Here is a 20,273-nt window from a genome sequence, read left to right as displayed (position 1 = left end):
ATAAAGGTCTTGCCATCTTCTCTGCCTTAGCCAGAAAAAGAAGGTATTTGGCATAGCACAAAGGCCGACCAGCCTGCTTCAAATTGCATTTCTGACTATCTTTAAAAGGTCAATGACCAGCTGCCCTTGGGCTTAGTAAGGCAGCTACTAGCTTCTTTCTAACTGGGCTTCTGGGGCTGCCCAGAGGGCTGAAAGGGAGGGCAGAACAGAGAGTGGTGTACATGTTCTCCTTTGCACATCCTTCATTCTGTAGCTCATTTTCCCTCCTCATTGTAGACATCATAGCTCCTCATCATAGCTCTTGGAGAGGAGAATGGGCAGAAGCAGAGAATGGGGATGGTGGAGAAAACCATTTTGTTCACATCTTGAGGCGAACCTATCCACCATTTCATGCTTCACACCAAATCACAGCAGAACGCAGCAACCGTTTGAAACGTGCACTTCTCTGAATGTCGCAAAGCTGTTTTCCAATCAAAAACCACCTGCAAAAAGGCACATGCGAGCAGAAAGTGTGCCTCAGACTTGAACATATTAGTGAAAATAATGTACCAAAGTGCATTATTATATTAGAGAAAATGCAAGCATGTGCATTATTAGACAAAATGAGGAGAAATGCACACAAATATGTGCTTTAATTTTTGTGTGGACTTGAAAGGAAAATGCATTGTTGCAGAAATGAGGCAAACTGAACCTAAGACTGGGAAAAAGAAAGAGCAACTAAGACAGAATCACCCCTGCCTAGCAAAAAGGACTTGAGAAAGAAAATAATGCTCTGTCTCTGTGGTCCCTTCAGATGGGATATGGCTCCATTGGGGCACAGAGGAATGTGTGCAAAGGGCAGATGAGGGGAGTTTTCTCTTGCTTTTGTGCACAGGAGAGTACAAATAATATTAGCCAAACAAAGTGACAGGCTTCTTGCAGGGGGGAGAGGGTGCCTCAGCACACCCCCACACCTCGATTTATAGGTGCTTTGCATCTAGATATAAAAGCAACATGGCTTCCTTTATTGTCTGGCCTGGAGCAGCTTGGACTGAACAGGAGTTTCCAGACAGGAACTTCAGAGTTAAGCCTGAACTGTGAGAGGCAGCACACACAAAGAAGAGGGATTACACAGTATGGTTTTTTAAAATGTCAGCCGTATTCACTCTGATAAGCTTTTCAGCCCTGGGAGTTGCAGGGATCATCAGTATGGTCTTTTCTTTTCTTTTGCTTCTGATATAAAGTGCTCTGATTTGGCACGAATGCAGAAGAATATGTCCCTCCCCGCAATCAGAAGAGACACAATGTGAGAATTCATAGCATACCGTAGAAGAGCAGGCTGATCTATGACACCCGCAAAGCAAAGCTTTCTTTGCATCTTCTAGGTGAATGGACAGTGTGTGTGCCAGCACAACACTGCTGGAACAAACTGCGAACAGTGTTCGGCTTTCTACAATGACCATCCATGGAGAGCTGCTGAAGATGGCAACCCCAACGAATGTCACAGTACGTATGCCTCTATCCAACTTCCTAGGGAAACAGGCCACACTTTAACTGAGCAAAGCTGTCTTGGAAAGATAACTGGAGTTTATAAAATACAGTGGAACCTTCGTTTTCAAACGTAATCCGTTCCGGAAGTCCGTTTGACTTCTGAAACATCTGAAAACCAAGGATCAAAGGGCTGTCAGCAAGTTCAACAGGGAAAATTGAGAAACACTCCTCAGAAGCTGTTCAACTTCCGAGGCGCGTTTGAAAACAGAAGCATTCACTTCCGGGTTTTCGATGTTCGGCTTCTGAAATGTTTGGCAGCTGAGACGTTCGAAAACTGAGGTTTGACTGTACATACTTTGTTCATTGTAGCCACTGGAAATACTGTGGTTTCTCCAATGCTTTTTTTTTATCGGGGGGGGGGGGGGAATGCAGAGGTAGACATACCCCTAAACATTTTGTGAATCTTTGTACTTTTGTCCATTAACTGTATTTAGTTTTCCCGATTTGAACTGTAAAATGGTGATTTTCTTGAGTCAAAATGAGAAAAAAAAGTACTGGGTTTCTCATCAGTTATGGGATCTACAGATTCCTAAAAGGGTGGAGGTGATCAGGGAAAGGGGAAGCTGAGGTAGGAAGTACAGGAAGGAGTGTTTAAAAGAATCTACTAGCAAACATTTTTAAAAAGGCTGAGGCAGATGAGAGGAGAGCTGTGATTTCCATTTGCAAAGAAGCTAACTGTTTCTTGTCAAACTTCCTCCATCAGTTTGGAGAAAACAGGCAAGTTTGGGGAAATTGCAGTGTGTGTATAGAACAGTGCTGGTGAATTGATGCTCCCTAAAGTCCTAAACCTTGCACTCTGGCTGTTTTGCATGTTCTGTGTGGACCCACAATGTGATAAACCTTATGGATTTATACACTTGCTGTAGAACTAACTGAAGAGGGAGGCCCAAGCGCCACCCAGTGGTGAAGTTGAAAAGTATAGGCACTATTGTTTTCCTTGAACTTCGTTTCAGAAATGGCTTTGTCTCTTTTCTCCTAGGGTGCAACTGTAACGGTCATTCTAACAAATGTCATTTTGACCCAGCCGTGTACCAAGCCAGTGGGGGTGTGAGTGGGGGCGTTTGTGAAGACTGCCAGCACAATACGGCAGGGAGGAACTGTGAACATTGCAAGACCAAGTTTTTCCGTAATAAGCGTTTTGAACTTGATCACCCAGAAGCTTGTCTCCGTAAGTGGGTGCTTAAGCATTTTCTTCATGAGTTTTTGCATAATCTTTTTAAAAAGATAATATTTGAATATGTAGTCTGCCTTATTCCAATGGTAGAGAGAATTCCCCTGTAAGATTGGTGCTCAAAAGAAACATTTTCTGTATTTTAAGTTGAATCTGAAGTGTAGATACGCCTCCAGATTCTTCACGTCCTTCCTTGTGTCCCATCTTTGGAACTCACAATTCTTTTCCTGAGTCTCTATTTTGGTAACTGGAGGAGATGATGAGGCTTCCCTCTCGCTCCCCCCTGAACTAGAATCCTCAAGTTCCAAGTGCATTTTCCTATGCATTTAAAAGGGAGGAGCAGTAAAGCTGCCTTGCAGCTGACCAGAGAAAAATGAACGGGCTTGTTTTCCGAAATCTTTTGTGCCAATTTCAAGTGAGAGAGAGGAATCCTGAATGGGCAACCCTGTCTGCAAATGAAGAGTGGGAGAAAGAAATGATGAGGAACAAGGCAATGCTAAACCCCTACACAAAGCTCAGGTTTTGATGACACCTTTTTGCTTTGGCCTGTACCTTTAAAATTTGTTGATTCCATGTCTTCTCTTTTTAGCTTGTGAATGTGACCCAGATGGCACTGTTCCTAACTCCAGTTGTGACCCCCAGACGGGCCGCTGTGTCTGTAAGGACAACGTGCAAGGAGGCCGTTGTCATTTGTGCAAGCCTGGATTCACCCAGTTAACCAACTCTAACCCCCAAGGTTGCAGAGGTTAGTCAAATTTCAACCATGCCAAGCTAGATGTGGGCATGGTGGAGATAGCCACCTCCTGCTGTTTATTAACAATCAAACGTTTATTTCTTTGGGAGGGCCCTTTATACACTGTGATAGAGATAGATAAATATGTAGATTAAAGCTATCTAAACTAGTAGCGATCACTACATCCCGTTACAATTCATTCCATACATGAAAACTGTACAGTGGGTGAAGAAATTCTTCCCTTGTGTTTGTTTGGAGCCTATAGCCATTCTCATGTTTTGAGAGACAAGCATTTCTTTCTCCACTGTTCATAATTTTATAAAGCTCTCACATGACCCCTATTTAGTTACCTCAAAGGCCCCAAATCAGTCAAACACGTGTCTTCTTGGGGGATCCACCCTCTTTGGTAATCCTTTCTCTGTAACTCAGGAGACCATAATATTGGTGAAGCTCTGCTTGTGCTGTTGCACTAGTATGAATGCAGCACATAAGCTGTGAGAAGATCAATTCAATGTGAGCAAAACCTGGACCATTTTCACACAGCCACCACCAGCAAGCCAGCAGTCAATCACACTGGGCAAGTTGAGTTAACTCTTTATTAGCAAAAAAACAGGATCTGCACAGGGTTGTCAGGTCTGATGAGCATAGAAACTCATCTCTGGTAGGTCTTGCCACCTTGAAGCAGTTGCCGAAACTGCTGCCCAAGTCCCCTCCTTTCTGGGGTTTCCCTTAAGCAATCTGAGACTGCACCTGTGTGAAGCTATCTCCTGGTTCTGGGAGACCAGGGGTGGGGTGGGGGTGGGGTGGAGCTTGTTGCAGCAGGAGGGGGAGACACTCATGCCTCTTCACCAGCTGGAGTTCTCTCTCTCTCTTGGCCTCCCTGCTTTCCTGCTTTAGAGCCAGTGTGGTGTAGTGGTTAAGAGCGGTGGACTCGTAATCTGGTGAACCGGGTTCGCGTCCCCGCTCCTTCACATGGAGCTGCTGGGTGACCTTGGGCCAGTCACACTTCTTTGAAGTCTCTCAGCCCCACTCAACTCACAGAGTGTTTGTTGTGGGGGAGGAAGGGAAAGGAGAATGTTAGCTGCTTTGAGACTCCTTAGGGTAGTGATAAAGCGGGATATCAAATCCAAACTCCTCCTCCTCCTCCTCCTCCTCCTCCTCTTCCCCTGATAAAGAACTTCTCTCTGCCACAGACTCTTCCTGCTCACTAAACCCTGTTACCTCTTCACCTTCCAACACCTCTTCCTCCCAGTCTTCTCCCTCTTCTCCCTCTAACCACTCATTGTTGTCCCACCACTAGTCCCCTGGCTCTAAGCCGCCTTCCCCTGGGGGTTCCCCAGCTGATTTCTCCCATCATTTCTCTGCATTCAACCAGTCCACAACAGCATACTATGTAAGGGCAATCTAGCCTTAAAAAAAATGTTTTTTTAAACAGAGCAGGTTGAAACATTCAAAACATAGCCCTAGGAAGATGGAAGAAGAGGGAAAGAGTTTTTCTTTCAATTTCACACAGATTTGAAGATCTTAACGCTTATCCTCCAGGCAGGTCCCTTGTGGCATATGGTTTCAACTGAGGCTTGGCTTACATAACCAATCTCACGTCTCTAGATCCACCTTCATTTATCCGTCGCAATCTCTTGGGCAGACCTTGCCTTGCTTTAGATTAAAATGAAATGTAGCCTCTGCAAGTGGCTATACTGATGGGTTTCAGCTGCCTCCCAGCAGGTGGCAGTAACTGCTTTGCTAAGCTTGATCTTGGAGAACAGCCGCAGAACATGACAGCAATAGCTGGACAGAATCACCTTGGGGAAGGACCGTAGCCTAGTGGCACAGCAAATGCCTTTTATGCAGAAGGTTCCAGGTTCAGTCCCCGGCATCTCCAGCTGGGAATGTTCTCTTCCTGGAACCTTGGAGAGCTACTGCCAGTCAGTGTTTGAGGTGGACTAGTTTGCTGGCTCAATAGAAGGCAGTTTTGTACGTTCCTGCCATTATTCATTAGAAGCCTGACCTCCTGTGGTCAGCTGAGGGGGGAAGGGTCTGTGCTGAGGAAACAAATCTAAATTCATGGAACAATATCTGCTTGGATATGACTAGTATCTGGAGTGGTAATGGGCACTGTCTGTCATAGCCTCAATTCAAAACTGTAATTGATTAGTGATGTTGCTAAAGAGTGCATCTCCTTAATTTGAAATGCAGACCTTGGTGTCTCATGATGCTCAGCTCCAGTCTGAGATGCATGCTTTGATAATTGCAGTGTCTGTGGTGACATCAAGCATGAAGAGCAACCAGCCTTCATTCTTAACTTGATGCTGAATAGATTTGGTAAATTTCTATACCACCCTTCATCTAAGGCTCACAGGGGGGTTTACAATATAATAGCACAAAAATGGATAACAAATGAAAACAATACCCCATCCGTCACACAGTTTTAAAAGCCATAGATTGTTTAATTAGCCAAAGGCCTGGGAGAAGAGGAATGTTTTCCCCTGGCGCCTAAAGATGTGTAAACTAAAGATGTGTAATGAAGGCACCAGGTGAGCCTCCCTGGGAGAGCGTTCCTCAAGTGGGGAGCCAGCACCTGCCCACGGCCGCATCTGCAGATGTAAAGGAGAAGTAGAGCTGTGTGTTGTCAGCATATTGCTGACAATGTACTCCAAAGCTCTGGGTGACCCCACCCAGCAGTTTCATGTAGATGTTAAACAGCATGGGGGATAAAATTGAACCATGAGGAACCCCACATTGAAGGCTTCATAGTGTCGAAGAGCACTCCCTGAGCACCACTCTCTGGAAATGTCCATCCAAGTAGGACTGGAACCACCGCAAGTGGTGCTGCGCTCAACTCAGACATCTGCCCCAGATACAGTGGCCAATGGTATTGAAAGCCCGTGAGACATCAAGGACACATTGATGAGAGGTTGACGACATGAGGATACATTTCCCCTGTCTCTCCCCCAACAGAGGTGGTCACGAAGGGTGGCCAAAGCAGTTTCTGTGCTAAAACCAGCCCTAAACATTGACTGAAATGGTCTAGAAAATCAGTTTCCTCCAACAGCACCAGGATCTGGTCTGCAGCCAGATGGGTGGGGATCACCGACACTTCCAGGGAGATCCTTTCCTTCTTCCAGATCAATATATTGCAGGAAGTCTATAGCAGAGCTGGGGACTGGAGGCGAATCTGCCCCCAACACCCCTCCCTATCTGGCCCTCTGGACGTTCCCCTTGCTTGGCTGGATGGAAGACAGAGAGGGGTATATAGAAAATAGCCTACTGCAGAAAGGTCACATTTACATTCATTGGCCCACCTTCCTTTGCCCCTGGCTCCACCTGCCATTGGCATGACTTTCAAAACCTGGAGCCAGCACTGAAGGGAAAGCATTTTAGAGCAAGACTTTGCTACTGGCGGACTGAAGGGTTTCATCAGCTTTGATTTTATCTATTTAATTCTATATCACCCTGTACCCACAGGTTCACAGGAGACCTGATACCTCCTGCGCACACCCCAGGAGCATCCCCCAGTAGTTCCGACACAAATGCTGGCTCCTTTGTTTTCCAGATTGCGCCTGCAGTGTTTTAGGCAGCCGCCGCAACGTGCCATGCGACGACGAGACGGGTCGCTGTTCTTGCCTCCCCAATGTGGTGGGAGACAAGTGTGATGAATGCGCCGCCAATCACTGGAAAATTGCAAGTGGGCAGGGCTGCCAGGCTTGCAACTGTGACCCTCAGCATTCACGCAGCCCTCAGTGTAACCAGGTACTGCCCACGAAGCAGCAGTGCAGCAGCTTACAGCTCTAGAGGTGGGCGGGAAGAGGGAAATTCTGGGCCATTGCACTTTGTAGCACCACGATCAGGGCATTGTCTTCTTAGTCCTGCAGAGAGAGGGGGAAGCTGTTTTGCTCAGTATCTAGGCTACCATTGAGAGTACTTAGTACATTCGGTGGTATTGGGTGGTAATGCTTTCTGCAGATTTTACTAACTGAGGCTGTATATCTGGGCATGGGGGTTGCTGTTGCCTGTTTGAATTAGGGATGGAGGAAAAATTCATTTTAAAGCAAAGTGGCCTCATTTGCTGGTCCCCGATGGCTATGTGGATTAAAATGCAGCTGTCCATCAGATCACACATTTCTCTGGATTTTGCGAGGCAGTTTTTAAAAATGCACACGAAATTTATGTTTTATGGAAAAATGCACACAACAATGCATATTTGTGGGGGAGCATTAAAAAGCATACAGGACTGTGGCTAGTAACCAATTGACTTTTACTCAGAGTAGATCCATTGAGATGAATAAGCCTGAGTTGGTCATGTCCATCAATTTCAATGGGCCTCCTCTGAGTAGGAATAGCATTGGTTGCAATCCCATGTATTTAAGGGGAAGGATGAGTACAACATGTGTACCATTTAAATGTAATTTTTCTTTTGCATTAAAAAACCCCCCAACACTGTAAAACTTAGAATGTAACAGACCTAAAACTGAACATAATGCTCAAATACATGTGAAACTAACCTGTAACGGAAATAGACTGATTTTTCCATTCCTACCACGAATGCTTTCTCATGAAAAACAAGCAGCTGAGGCCGAAGTTGGAGCTTTTCCTTGTAAATCCCTTCTGGAACTCAATTATTCTCCAGACCAACAGGCCTAACTCTGCAGTTCTACGTCAAAGAGATTTCCTCCCTGGCATCTTTCTCTCTTGTTTTGCAGTTTACAGGGCAGTGTCCATGCAGAGAAGGCTATGGGGGCCTGACATGCTCTGCTCCTGAAGTACGGGTTTGTCCGGACCAGTCTTATGGAGATGTCAGGACAGGATGTAGAGGTAAGGAATGCAGGTTGCACTCACCTGTAAACCACTGGGTATTTAAATGGTTCTTGCCACCTTGCTGTTCCATCTAACTCAGGTCTGGAGGAGCCTGTGGCCCTCCCGATATGGTTGTAGTTCATCTCCCTCCTTCTCTAACAGCTGGCTGTTGGGGAGAAGAGTGAGCAGCCAGAGGGATGCACTGTGGAAATGTCAGCCTGTAACCAGCAAGTAAAGCCTGTGACTATTTTTGAGGGATCCAGACCCTTCTTGTTCTCCTCTCTCAACAGCTTGCAACTGCAACTTCCAGGGCACAGAGGAAATGGGCTGTGACAAGCTGACAGGCAGATGTCTTTGCCGTCCCGGCTTTACTGGAGACCGCTGTGACCAGTGCCAGCGGGGCTACTGTGGCAACTATGACCACTGTGAGGCATGCAACCCTTGCTTCCAGGCCTATGATGATGAGCTCCATAGGTTTGGCTTGCGCCAGGCCACCTTGAAAAATTCCACCCAGCGGCTTCCGGTGGGGACAATGAGCTCCGGCTTCAGCACCCGCCTCTTAGAAGCAGAAGGCGAAGCACAGCTCATCCGAGGGATCCTGGGAAACCCCCTCTTGACGGAGCAAGGGCTGGATCAGGTGGCCAACACCATTGCTATGATCAGGTGAACAGGAATTGCATTCTACTTACTGGCAGCAAGCAAGCATTGTCCAAAGCATGCAGATAACAATCTCTGATGCTTTGCTTTTAAGCAGTCTCTCTTCTACTTAATGGGTAGAGCATGAGATGCTTAATCTCAGGGTTGAAGTTTCAAGCCCCACCTTGGGCCAAAGATTTCATTGCCGGGGACCTAGAGAGGGGCCCTAGTTCCTTGCCAATCCTTCCTTGGGTGCCTCCACTGTTTTGTGAGAGGGATTCAAGTGCATATTGTAAATGGAGGTTTGTGAAGTTGGATTAAAGTGCTCTGTTGCTCTAGCGAGACAAATCCAACTCGAAAAAGAGTGGCTAGGAAAATGACAAGGAAATGTACTTAAAAATGTGGGTAAGACATATGAATGCCAGGCAACCAATCAGGATGAAGGCTCATTGTTACATTAAAAGGTAAAGGTAAAGGTACCCCTGCCCGTACGGGCCAGTCTTGACAGACTCTAGGGTTGTGCGCCCATTTCACTTAAGAGGCCGAGGGCCAGCGCTGTCTGGAGACACTTCCGGGTCACGTGGCCAGCGTGACAAAGCTGCATCTGGCGAGCCAGCGCAGCACACGGAAACACCGTTTACCTTCCCACCAGTAAGCGGTCCCTATTTATCTACTTGCACCCGAGGGTGCTTTCGAACTGCTAGGTTGGCAGGTGCTGGGACCGAGCAACGGGAGCGCACCCCGCCGCGGGGATTCGAACCGCCGACCTTTCGATCGGCAAGCCCTAGGTGCTGAGGCTTTTAGCCACAGCGCCACCCGCGTCCCGCATTGTTACATTACTGCCCTGCAAACAAGATAGGAATGAATACTCAAGAAAGACCTCACATAGTCTAACCTCTGTGTAAACTTTGTGCAAACAAAGTGGAATGAATGTTCAATAAGCAGATCGTCTGCAGGAGCCCCTTGATTCACTGGCAGTCTATGAAGAAGTCAGTCTTTTAGTCTCTCATAGGGGCACAGAATACTAATGACATGCTTTCATTTGTTTCACAGTATAAAATCTGTGAAACACTGTGCACATTCAAGGTGGTATCCAGCTGCCCATTCAGTGATTATATGTTTGAATCAATTGTTTTAATTACTTCATCCACTTCAGTCCTTGTCTGTTAATTATTATAAACTGCCCTGTGATCCTCAGATGGAGGGTTGTATAGAAAATTAGCAAACAAATAATAGTATTAAATTAAAATTCTGTTCTGTCCCTTCCGTTACATTTGTTGTCCTACATTTGATACCAGTAGGTACTCGGCTGCTGATATATGAGTCAGAATCTTCAAGCTTTATTTCAAAGAAGTGCCACTGATTTCATGGGCGTATGTTGGCATGAAGGTTTTAAGGGCAGTAATCACTGGATGAAAGAAAGAGAATAATTACAAGATGTAGGCGGAAACCAAAACTAACTATCCTATTTTGTTTTGTTTTGTTAATTCCAGGCAGACCATTGAAGGTTTAAGACATGAAATACCTTTCAGGGATGAAGCATCCTCTTTATCCATAGATATGGATAATCTTGATAGAAGCCTGATTCTGATCATCACTGAGTACCAAAACAAGAAGGCTCAGTTTGAAGCCAGCCGAAGCACAGATGTCTCAGGTATAATACCTGTGTTTCAACCACTACATTCATCAGTTCATACATAAGCGGCTGTATCTCCTACTGTAAATATGGACAATTATCTGATTAATGGGCGGCTTTGCCATATTGTGGATTTTGTGTCCTGCCTGAAAGAAATTGAAGAAGAGAGATCTTCAACTTAAGTCAGACTTTTGCAATCTTTCCCACTTCTCATTTTTCCTCTTCCAACCCTCCCCCCTTTGCATGTAAGAGTGGATCCAAGCACAGGAGCTTATATCAGAGACAACATTGCACTCTCACAAAAGCACATTTCCTAGTGACCCTCAGAGGAAGCTTTGGTCATTTGCATACAGCACTTTTGTTTTCAGCTGCTTAAAAATGGCAACCTACTGTGCATGGAATATATTTCTTCTTATTCCACCCTGTGTTAAAGGTGTTATGAAACCGGCCCCACCGCTCAGGGTGTGTAGCCTCATCCCACTAGCATATCTAGTAAACAGATTTTGCAGTGCTTCAAAGTAACTTAACAACTCTACATCAAAAAGAATGACTTTCAGTTTGTGAATTGACCCCGGGCTCCAGTCTCGGGCAGATCTGCAAGGCGTTTCTAATTATTCTTCTCACTCACATCACACAGCCTATAGTTCTTACCAGCAAAGTGCTGCTCTGAGGCTTTCCAGACACACCCCAGTGGTATTAGTAGGCCATTTCAAGAAATGTATGTTTTGTTTCTGTTCCTGCTTGGTGATCTAATTAGAAGTGTGCAGAACATCCTCCCCTCCAGGGAATTATCACCAGTCTGATTGAAACTTTTTTTTGCTTCCCTTGAAAATCACTGGATGTTTCCCTTGATTAGGAAGCTCCAAATTAGCTTCCGGATTTTGCTGTAGGTGAAGTGTGATGGCAACTCTGGATGTACAGTGGTACCTCGGGTTAAGTACTTAATTCGTTCCGGAGGTCCGTTCTTAACCTGAAACTGTTCTTAACCTGAAGCACCACTTTAGCTAATGGGGCCTCCTGCTGCTGCTGTGCCGCCGGAGCATGATTTCTGTTCTCATCCTGAAGCAAAGTTCTTAACCTGAAGCACTATTTCTGGGTTAGTGGAGTCTGTAACCTGAAGCATATGTAACCTGAAGCGTATGTAACCCGAGGTACCACTGTAATATATTTACTCTGGAAGGCTAAGGAGGATGCAGCACTGATCCTCCAGCACTTTCTCAAACCTACATGTTCACTTACTGCAGTAGCTTCAGTTTTGCCTCCTTTTCTGAACCTTTTCTGAACCCTGATGGAAGGAAGGAGGTGTGTCGGACCACATACCTCCGCTTGCTGAGTTCTGATGTGAATCTTGGAGCTGCAGGTGGCAGAGGCACATCTCTACTATACCATGTACAGTACAGCTTAGCTTTGTATAATACATTTTCAAAACAAAACACTAATGCAAGAGAAAAACAGCCATTAAGCAGTTTCATGTGAATGGCGATTGGCAAGTGCTTTTCAGCTGGCGTCCTTGTGATTCACTGCTCTGGCAGATCCTCCTTCCTCCTTTTTTCAAGGTAGAACTCTATACCAGGAGGCCTTGGAAAGGAAAGCTGCATTGTGAGTCACTAAGCCATCTAAACATCATTTTTTCCTTTGTTTCCCTAGGAGCATTCAAGACACTCAGCTCTGCGCATCAGACATCTTCCAATGCCAGCTTGCGCATAGCTGGCTCTTCCAGGCTGCTGGCCCAGTCTGTGGAAAACAGGCAGAGTGCTGAGGAGCTAGAGAGTGATCTTGCAAGCCATGGGTCGGGACTGGAGGCTCTGCAGGCTGAAATGGCCTTCTCTCCAAACTTGACTCCTGCCATTAATAAGGTGAAGCTAGCACTTAACCTCTGCCAAAGGTGCCACTGCATAGCATCATTGCTCAATTTGCCTCATAAATTGTTACCCAGTGAACACTGCTTCCTATTGTTCTGACTGCAGCCCAATAATGGCTGCAGACTAATGAGGTGGAAGGTTGTTTGGGGCCAAAGTCTGTTATTGTTATTGGGGTTTTTTTATTCCTCTTTTCTGCAGTTCTACTATTGCCATGGAGACTGATGCCAGCATCTCCAGTTTCCATGAAAAATCACCCATCTAATCTTGCTGCATTTCAGCGCAAGTGCTCTCAAATGAAATCTATGGGTGTGGAGGAGTTGGGGATATCAGGAATCTCAACTGCCTCTGGATCTCTTTCTCTCCTGTGAACCCTACAGTTGTTCGTAGTTGGGGTGGGGAGAGGATGTCTGCTTTCCTCCTGGAGTAAGGGTGAAGGACCTCCAATCCAAATACCCAAGGCAGCACCCATTGACTCTCTGTCCCTTGAGACACTTTCCAGGCCATGTTCCTTCACCAGCCAAGAGCTGCGCCCCTTGAGTGCTTTGGCCTGGCCTGCCTTTTGCTTGCCAGGATGGAGGAATATGTAGATATAGTGTGTGTGTAGAAATCTCTGGATTTTGTGTGACTGGAATGTAGTAAGCAAAGGTAGGGCTTACAACAGTTGCCCTGTCCATTTGTGGCTCCGTGGGGCTGCAAATGGTTTCTTTTAGCTTGCTGCTGTGGCAGTGCTTTTAATCCCTTTCTGGGAAATTTTACTTAATATTTATGAGAATCCAAAGCATTATTTGTGTATGAAGTATTAAAGCAGAACAGCAATGTTCAGCTCTCTCTTTGGGGCTGCCCTTGAGGTTGACCTGGAAACTGCAGCTAGTGTAAGATGTGGAGGCTGCTCTGGTCACCTTTTGCTATCATGTTACCCCGCTGCTGGAAGAATTGCGCTGGCTGTCAATTAGCTGCAGGAAATTGGATGGAATGGACTTAAGAATGAGCAGGTGCAAAACGGACACAGACTGGAAAAAAGTGACCCGCCCTCCTCCCTTCATGTATCATTGTGACTCCTTTTCCCCTTCCCCATCCCACCCCCACTGACTCCCAAGCAGTCCTTTGAGCTATCTGTGTGCCCCTCCCAGTGGGAAATGTCTTCTGGGTCATCTCCAACCAGCAGTGAGCTCTCTACATGTCAAGGGCCTTGGCCATCCCATAGAACCTTCTTCTTTGATTGCCTTTTATGTTGTCTCCATTTGGGCATCTAAAGCTGGGTGCTGTGCATCAGTGGATGTGCTGTACCATAAGTGCATGAAGATAGTAACTCCCTGAATCATTTTTGGGTTTTGTATTATTGAAGGCATAACTTAACTGATTGTGTGGCTTCTATGTTTAGATTTGCAGTGGCATTAGGTCAGAGATTTGCAGCCCTGGAGAATGTCCTGGAGAAGTATGTCCACAGCAAAACACAACTGGATGTGGCCCTGGTCAGAGCTGTACTGGAGTGTTCTCACTTTCTGGAAGTTCCATCCAAACTGCCACAAAAACCTCCCAGGATATCCACAACTTAAATATCCGACTTCAGGAGACTACACAGATGGTGTGTGTGTGTGTGTGTAGAAAGGAAAAGGAGAGCTCCTACCTTTGCTTTCTTGGGAGACAAAGAGTGAAAGCTCTTTTGCAATTGCCAAGGAAAATGCATGACTTGTGCTGTGTGGCTTTTTGTGAACATGTGAACATGTTTGTCACGACACCCAACATCAAACAGCATTCCTTCAATTTTAAACTCTGCCCAGGTAACTTTTCAGTTTGGGAGATCCACCTGGCGAATATTGCTTTGTGAGGGTGCCCTGTCTGACAGGTACACTGCACAGGGCAGGGTGTCTTCCAGAAGTTGTTGGACTCAGGCTTTCATCAGCCCTAGCCAACCTTGTTAACATTCAGGGATAATTGGAGTTGTCATTGAGAAGCACCTGGAAGGCACCAGGTTGGCTGTCTCTGCACCAGCATAACAGCTGAAAGTGAAACATCCAAGAAGCATCTTGGGTGTGTCCTCTTCCTGAACAAAAATGTGGCGTGTGGAGCAAATGAGAACCTGCTTGTGAATGTGCATAATGCATGTTGTTGTGATGCCATAGTGGGATTGTGCAGAAACAAATATCTGTGTTCTGAGTGCCTGTTGGTTGTTGCAGAGAAGGCAATGGCACCATTCATTTTCTTCCTCAATGTCTACATTTTTCACTATAAAAACACATTTTTTTGTTTCTGAAATACTAGGAAGCACTGGATACCGTATTTTTCGCCCCATAGGATGCACCGGCCCATAGGACGCACCAAGTTTTTTGGGGGGGAAATAAAGAAAAAAAAATTATTTCCCCCCCCAGGCGCTTGCGGGGCAGGCAGCGGGGAGAAGCGCTCTTCTCCCTGCCGCCCGCCTGCAGACCAGGTCCGGGGACAGCGGGGCAGGCAGTGGGGAGAAGCGCTCTTCTCCCTGCCGCCCGCCTGCAGACCAGGTCCGGGGACAGCAGGAAGACGCGCTGCGCCTCCCAGCTGTCCCCGGAGCTTGCGGGGCAGGCAGCGGGGAGAAGCGCTCTTCTCCCCGCCGCCTGCCTGCAGACCAGGTCTGGGGACAGCAGGAAGACGCGCTGCGCCTCCCAGCTGTCCCCGGAGCTTGCGGGGCAGGCAGCAGGGAGAAGCACTCTTCTCCCTGCCACCCGCCTGCAGACCAGGTCCGGGGACAGCGGGAAGACGTGCTGCGCCTCCCAGCTGTCCCCAGAGCTTGCGGGGCAGGCAGCGGGGAGAAGCGCTCTTCTCCCCGCCGCCCGCCTGCAGGCGAGGTCCGGGGACAGCGGGAAGATGCGCTGCGCCTCCCCGCTGTCCCCGGAGCTTGCGGGGCTGGCGGCGGGGAGAAGCACGCGTCTCCCCGCCGTCAGCCTCCAAACCACATCGGGAGACAGCGGGATGGCGGCGTTCCGCCTCCCCGCTGTTCCCCGACCTTGTGGGGCTGGCGCTGCGGCTCTCCTGACGCCTGGAGAGCGAGAGGGGTCGGTGCACACCGACCCCTCTCGCTCTCCAGGCTTCAACGAAAGCCTGCATTCACCCCATAGGACGCACACACATTTCCCCTTCATTTTTGGAGGGGAAAAAGTGCATCCTATAGGGCGAAAAATACGGTAATTAAGAAACAGGGAGATTGAAAGTATGGATGAATGACACTCTGGAACCAGTTTAGGATCTTAGAAACTGACTCTGCCTTGCATGTTGTTTGACATAGATCAGAGCTGCAGAAATAGCTGTTGGCCAAATTCAGACTAATGCCCAGAGCCTGGGAGACCAAATGACTTCAACTAGGGCCCAGATAGAGGGAGACATCCATCGCACCCAGCAGTTCATCTACCAGGTTCGCAACTTCTTGTCAGGTAAGTCTATGCATGAAACTTCTGTCTTTGATTACTTGCCATTACATTATCTTTAAAATGGTCAGCTTTCTCATAAAACACACCTACATGAAGCAAATGATCAAGTGCTATTCATTGGACCAATTCATTGATTAAAAAGTTTCATGCTTACAGGAATATGAATAGTCCTAAAATGTATGCTAAGGCCATATAGATAGCAGCTAGCTGTTGCTGGGGAAAGGAAAAAACATTAGATAGCAGGCAAGACTTCCTCCAAGCCCTTCAGAGACAAATATAGCAGATGAAAAGCATACAGCAAATTTGCCGCTATTCGAGGATGGCTGTTACAAAACCATTCTTCCTGCTTGTATTTTCCTTGCTCAATATCTTTTGTCGATTGTCTGTGTCTCCTGCCCGCTGGTACGGAAATAGAATCCATTGTGCATCATAGTGGTTACGCACAAAAGCTTTATCCAAATGGTTATGAGCTGGACTACTTCCCAAGCTATGCTTAAAACATGTGGGAGTTTACTTTTGAGTAAAGGGCATGTGGTAGAAAAGTTGTACTGGCAGTGCAGGAGTGCATTTAAGAGAAAGGATATGCCAGCCCAGGATCTAGTTGCAAAAGTTTGGTCAATGGGGGCCTTACCTTCAAAGATAATGGTGGCATTCTGACATTACAGTTTCACACAACTTCGGGCAAAGCAGGAGGGTTTGACTTGATGCGCTTTGAGGTTCCTACCAATTCTAGGATGCAAATGCTGACAGTAATTCAGTGAGGTAACTGTAGACAAAGAAGGGAGCCATGCATATTTTCCTAGGGAAGCTGTTCCAGGGATCTGGGACCATCACAGAGAAGAGTCTATCCCTGGCTCTTCCTTCCCACCCACCCCTGTTCCCCAGCAACACATAGGTGCTACTAACCAATCCCATGATAAGGAAGCTGATTTGGTGCCATGGCTTATTTTTTTGTTTGGAGGTGAACATTTTCACATTTGAGCTCCTGGGTGTATGAGAGTATCTGGAATTTGTGACCTGCTAATTTGTATTGTTTTGCTAGAAGTTCCTCTCCTGTCATCTCTAATTGACTTAGTGGTTCTTCAGTTGCCCACCCCTGAAAAAAATAAATTCAGACATGGGTATCTGCCCAGCATCTTCTTCAGGGGAGACCAATGTGTAAAGAAGAAGAAGAAGAAGATATTAACCACTAGTGCTACTCAGACTAGGCTCACTGAAGTTAATAGGCATGACTAACTTGCGTTCATTAATTTAATTGGGTCTAATCTGATTAGGCCTTAGTTGAATTCCTCAGGCTACAAACTATGCCAGCTAACTTCAATAGGACTTATTCCTGAGTGGATACATATGGGATTTCACTGTTAGGCTTTAGCCCTTGGGACTCTTACTTTAGAGTAAGCTCTGCTGAATACAGTGGACTATATATCTGAGTATTTAATCGTCCAATCATCTTCTTGGGTGATTTCTTCCGTATGCATTTTAACACATTTGTTTTTAAATTGCAGGCATTATTTAGCATGAAAATGTGCTCCTCTATCCTTTTTTTTAAAGTCATGCATTATCATTAGTTAATATTATTTTGTTAGAAGCCTATATATAACAACTTGCCTATTTGAATAGTGCTCTCTCTAAATCCCCATCTCTTGCTTGAGACTTCTCCCTGAGCAGTGCATACTGACAAGCATGAAGGCTGTGATTTGACAAGTATCTAGGGGAGAATACCGAGAGAGTGGGATACTTTGGTTGTGAGAATAAATCATGAAATGTTGAGACATCTCAGATGTGGCAGATGCAGAGAGTGATGGACCAGTTAACTCCTGCTGCTTTGAAAAATGTCTACATGTAGAGAGAATAAGAAGTGCTGCTGACAGCTAGGGTGGCCAGATTCAAAAGGGGAATGTCTACACAACTGGAATGTTAACTAAGAGCTCCTCCAGACAACCTGTTTATTTAGAATTCACCTGGATTTTCTTGCACAAAGCTTATGCAGAGGTTAGACTCTATGCAGTCTTTACTGAGCATTTGTTCTGATTTGCGTGTGAGATGGTTATACAACATTGAGAATTTGTCCTGTGTTTATTCTGATTTGCTTGTAGGGTGTTTTTATATCCTCCTGTTAATCGTTCATTCATCCCACCCTTTTCATTGCATTTCCTTCACTTTCCAAACTGCAAAGAGGCTGATTCTTTTATAAAGTCGATTTGTTGCACTAGGGTGACAGAGTGTGTCAATCCAATTGGATTGTGTGAACTTAAATGTACAGTATGTGCTTGAAACCCTCCCGCAAAATGGTGACAGTTTGATGTCCATGCCTAGTTTCCCCCTTAACTGTTAGCTTCTGACGCTTCCTGAATTTCTTCTTAGCACCCTTATGTTCTCTCTTCAATCTGCTTGCTTGTTTTTTTGAACATTTCTGGCTTTGCTAATATAAGGAACCAGTGGGAACCTACAACACATTTCCCCCTTAGTGTATCACCCACATCCTAACAGGAATGCTCCTTGTCAGTGCTTTGTACAGTCTAGAACAGGAACCCTTTGAGTGTTGGTTGGAGGTGGCAAAGGACCTACTTTTTCTTTCCACCCTCCTCTCACTGTGCTATACAGTTGCAAAGGAGTCAGGATTGATAAAGAGCTTGGAGGAGTATAAAATAGGATGGAGAGGGTCATTTCCTAATGCTGAGCTCAAGGATACTATAAACAGTTTGACACACCCACACAGGCCAATTCTCATTCTCTCCCTCCATTTCCCAGCCCATCAACATCCCATGGCTTAACTGGCCTCAGTTATGCCTTTAATTCCTAGACTCACACAAGCCCTGTTCAGGAGAAAAAACCTTTGTGTGGTTCTAATAATCACAGGAGAATGGAGCCATGCTCATTAGCCATGCTCCTTGCATTGTGTCCCCACTGCTCTCCAGGTGTCACAACTAGAAGGTCTGAATCTCAGAGTCTGCTTTATGCCTTTGGGCTCCTTGTATGATTTCAAACCCTGATCACACAGAGCTTTAGCCTGTGTCACATGTTGTGGAGGCTCCCTTCTCCAGACCCCTTCCTCTTCATATGATGGAGGCACAACACCTGAATAGGGTTGTGGCCTGCCTGAGTTCAGTTTCTTCAGATTGTTTTCTGAAATCCTGGGCAAATCCTGGATTTTACCATAGCCATGATTGGACAACAGTGTTTCCTTCCATCTCCAAGGAAAAAATAACAGTAAGGACAAGAGTTTGGAGTGAACATAGGTGAAGATGAGATGTGTGTGTCTTTGCACCAATATTTGTCCTGTAATTTTATTTGGAAGAGCAGCAGATCTGGCTTTCCCTAGCGACCCAGTGTTTGATTTGCTTCAAGGAAGCTTCTGGTTTGTTGAATAAGATATATACTCTCACTTGGCCTCGACTTGACTTTTTTCCACTCTTATCTTTGCAGATCCAGATACTGAGGCTGCTACCATCCAGCAGGTCAGCGATTACGTCCTCTCCCTTCGCCTTCCCGCTGACACTGCCACAGTCCTCAGGAAAATGAATGAGATTCAGAGCCTGGCAGCTAAGCTGCAGTGCCCCGAGACATTCATTTCACAAACGGCTGGGGATGTTGCTAAGGCCAGACAGCTTCAGCAGCAGGCAGAAGAAGCCAGGTAAAGAGGCCTTTAGTACCGTTGGATCATGTAAGGAGAGTGAGGGAATCTGTAGTTTCAGTAGCATTTGGGCATGAGCCCACCTAAGATATTGTTCAGAAGAAGAAAGGTCCTGCCCTATAGCTAGGAGAAGATTCTTTGCCTTCTTGAGGCTTCCCGGGGACATGTGCTCAAAACCTCAAGTTTTTAAACTAATGCAAAGAAGACACTATATATGTGATGTGGTTTCATTTAGCACCCACTGAGATCTGTTGGTAGAAGCATGCCAGCCACATCATTGAAGCATCACCCCACTCTATTGGTTGAATACAGGAACATTGCTCTCCTTTCTGGACAGACATTAACCCTGCACCCAATCCACCTACACTAGTGGCCAAAATTGTGGAAACCTGTTGGAAAAAGTGTATTTCCCAGGTTTGGTGGCTCTCATAACACCACTTTCTTTTAGAGTAATACCATAAAATTATATATCGATGGAAAGATAATTTAATGAAGAATGTAATGCAACAAAGTTTGTTCAATTTTCTGTATTCTATCAAAGGTTATATAGCCAAATAACCAAAAAAAGGTGGTGTTATGAGCCACCAGACCTCGAAATTACACTTTCCCCAAAAGGTTTCCACAATTTTGGCAACTAGTGTACTTGGGTTTAGTGCTTGCTGTAGCAGCATGGGGAGGTAGCTCCGAGTTCGTATTCTTCACTTAATTGCTGCTGTTGTTACTATGTGCACAATTTTTGTATTTGCACTGAATTATTTGTATAGGATTCCCCCCTAAACTTTTCAATTACTTGGGTGGGGTCAGAGGCAGCTGAGTGAGGCACAGTGACTTGCTTCAGTGAAACTTATCCCCAGCCAGATCCAGTGAGTTAAAGGT

The 20,273-nt window shown here is 46.0% G+C and overlaps 1 protein-coding gene across 2 annotated transcripts in view; it reads left to right on the top strand.

The window, feature by feature from the left end:
- LAMB3 (laminin subunit beta 3) overlaps window positions 1–20,273 on the top strand; it is a 53,678-nt gene that overhangs the window by 28,812 nt on the left and 4,593 nt on the right. For both annotated transcript variants that reach the window (XM_083617329.1, XM_083617328.1), the window contains 11 exons: window positions 1,365–1,485; window positions 2,510–2,698; window positions 3,291–3,446; window positions 6,988–7,184; window positions 8,135–8,246; window positions 8,519–8,891; window positions 10,358–10,518; window positions 12,148–12,356; window positions 13,744–13,947; window positions 15,622–15,766; window positions 19,190–19,397. In XM_083617329.1, coding sequence (XP_083473455.1) covers window positions 1,365–1,485; window positions 2,510–2,698; window positions 3,291–3,446; window positions 6,988–7,184; window positions 8,135–8,246; window positions 8,519–8,891; window positions 10,358–10,518; window positions 12,148–12,356; window positions 13,744–13,947; window positions 15,622–15,766; window positions 19,190–19,397 — 2,075 coding nt within the window. The remainder of the gene's footprint in view (window positions 1–1,364; window positions 1,486–2,509; window positions 2,699–3,290; window positions 3,447–6,987; window positions 7,185–8,134; window positions 8,247–8,518; window positions 8,892–10,357; window positions 10,519–12,147; window positions 12,357–13,743; window positions 13,948–15,621; window positions 15,767–19,189; window positions 19,398–20,273) is intronic.

Source organism: Podarcis filfolensis (assembly GCF_964270895.1).
Source record: "Podarcis filfolensis genome assembly, chromosome: 6".
NCBI classification, from domain to species: Eukaryota; Metazoa; Chordata; class Lepidosauria; order Squamata; family Lacertidae; genus Podarcis; species Podarcis filfolensis.
The sequence above is the reverse complement of the archived record's forward strand: the minus strand, read 5'-3'. Positions and strand labels throughout refer to the sequence as shown.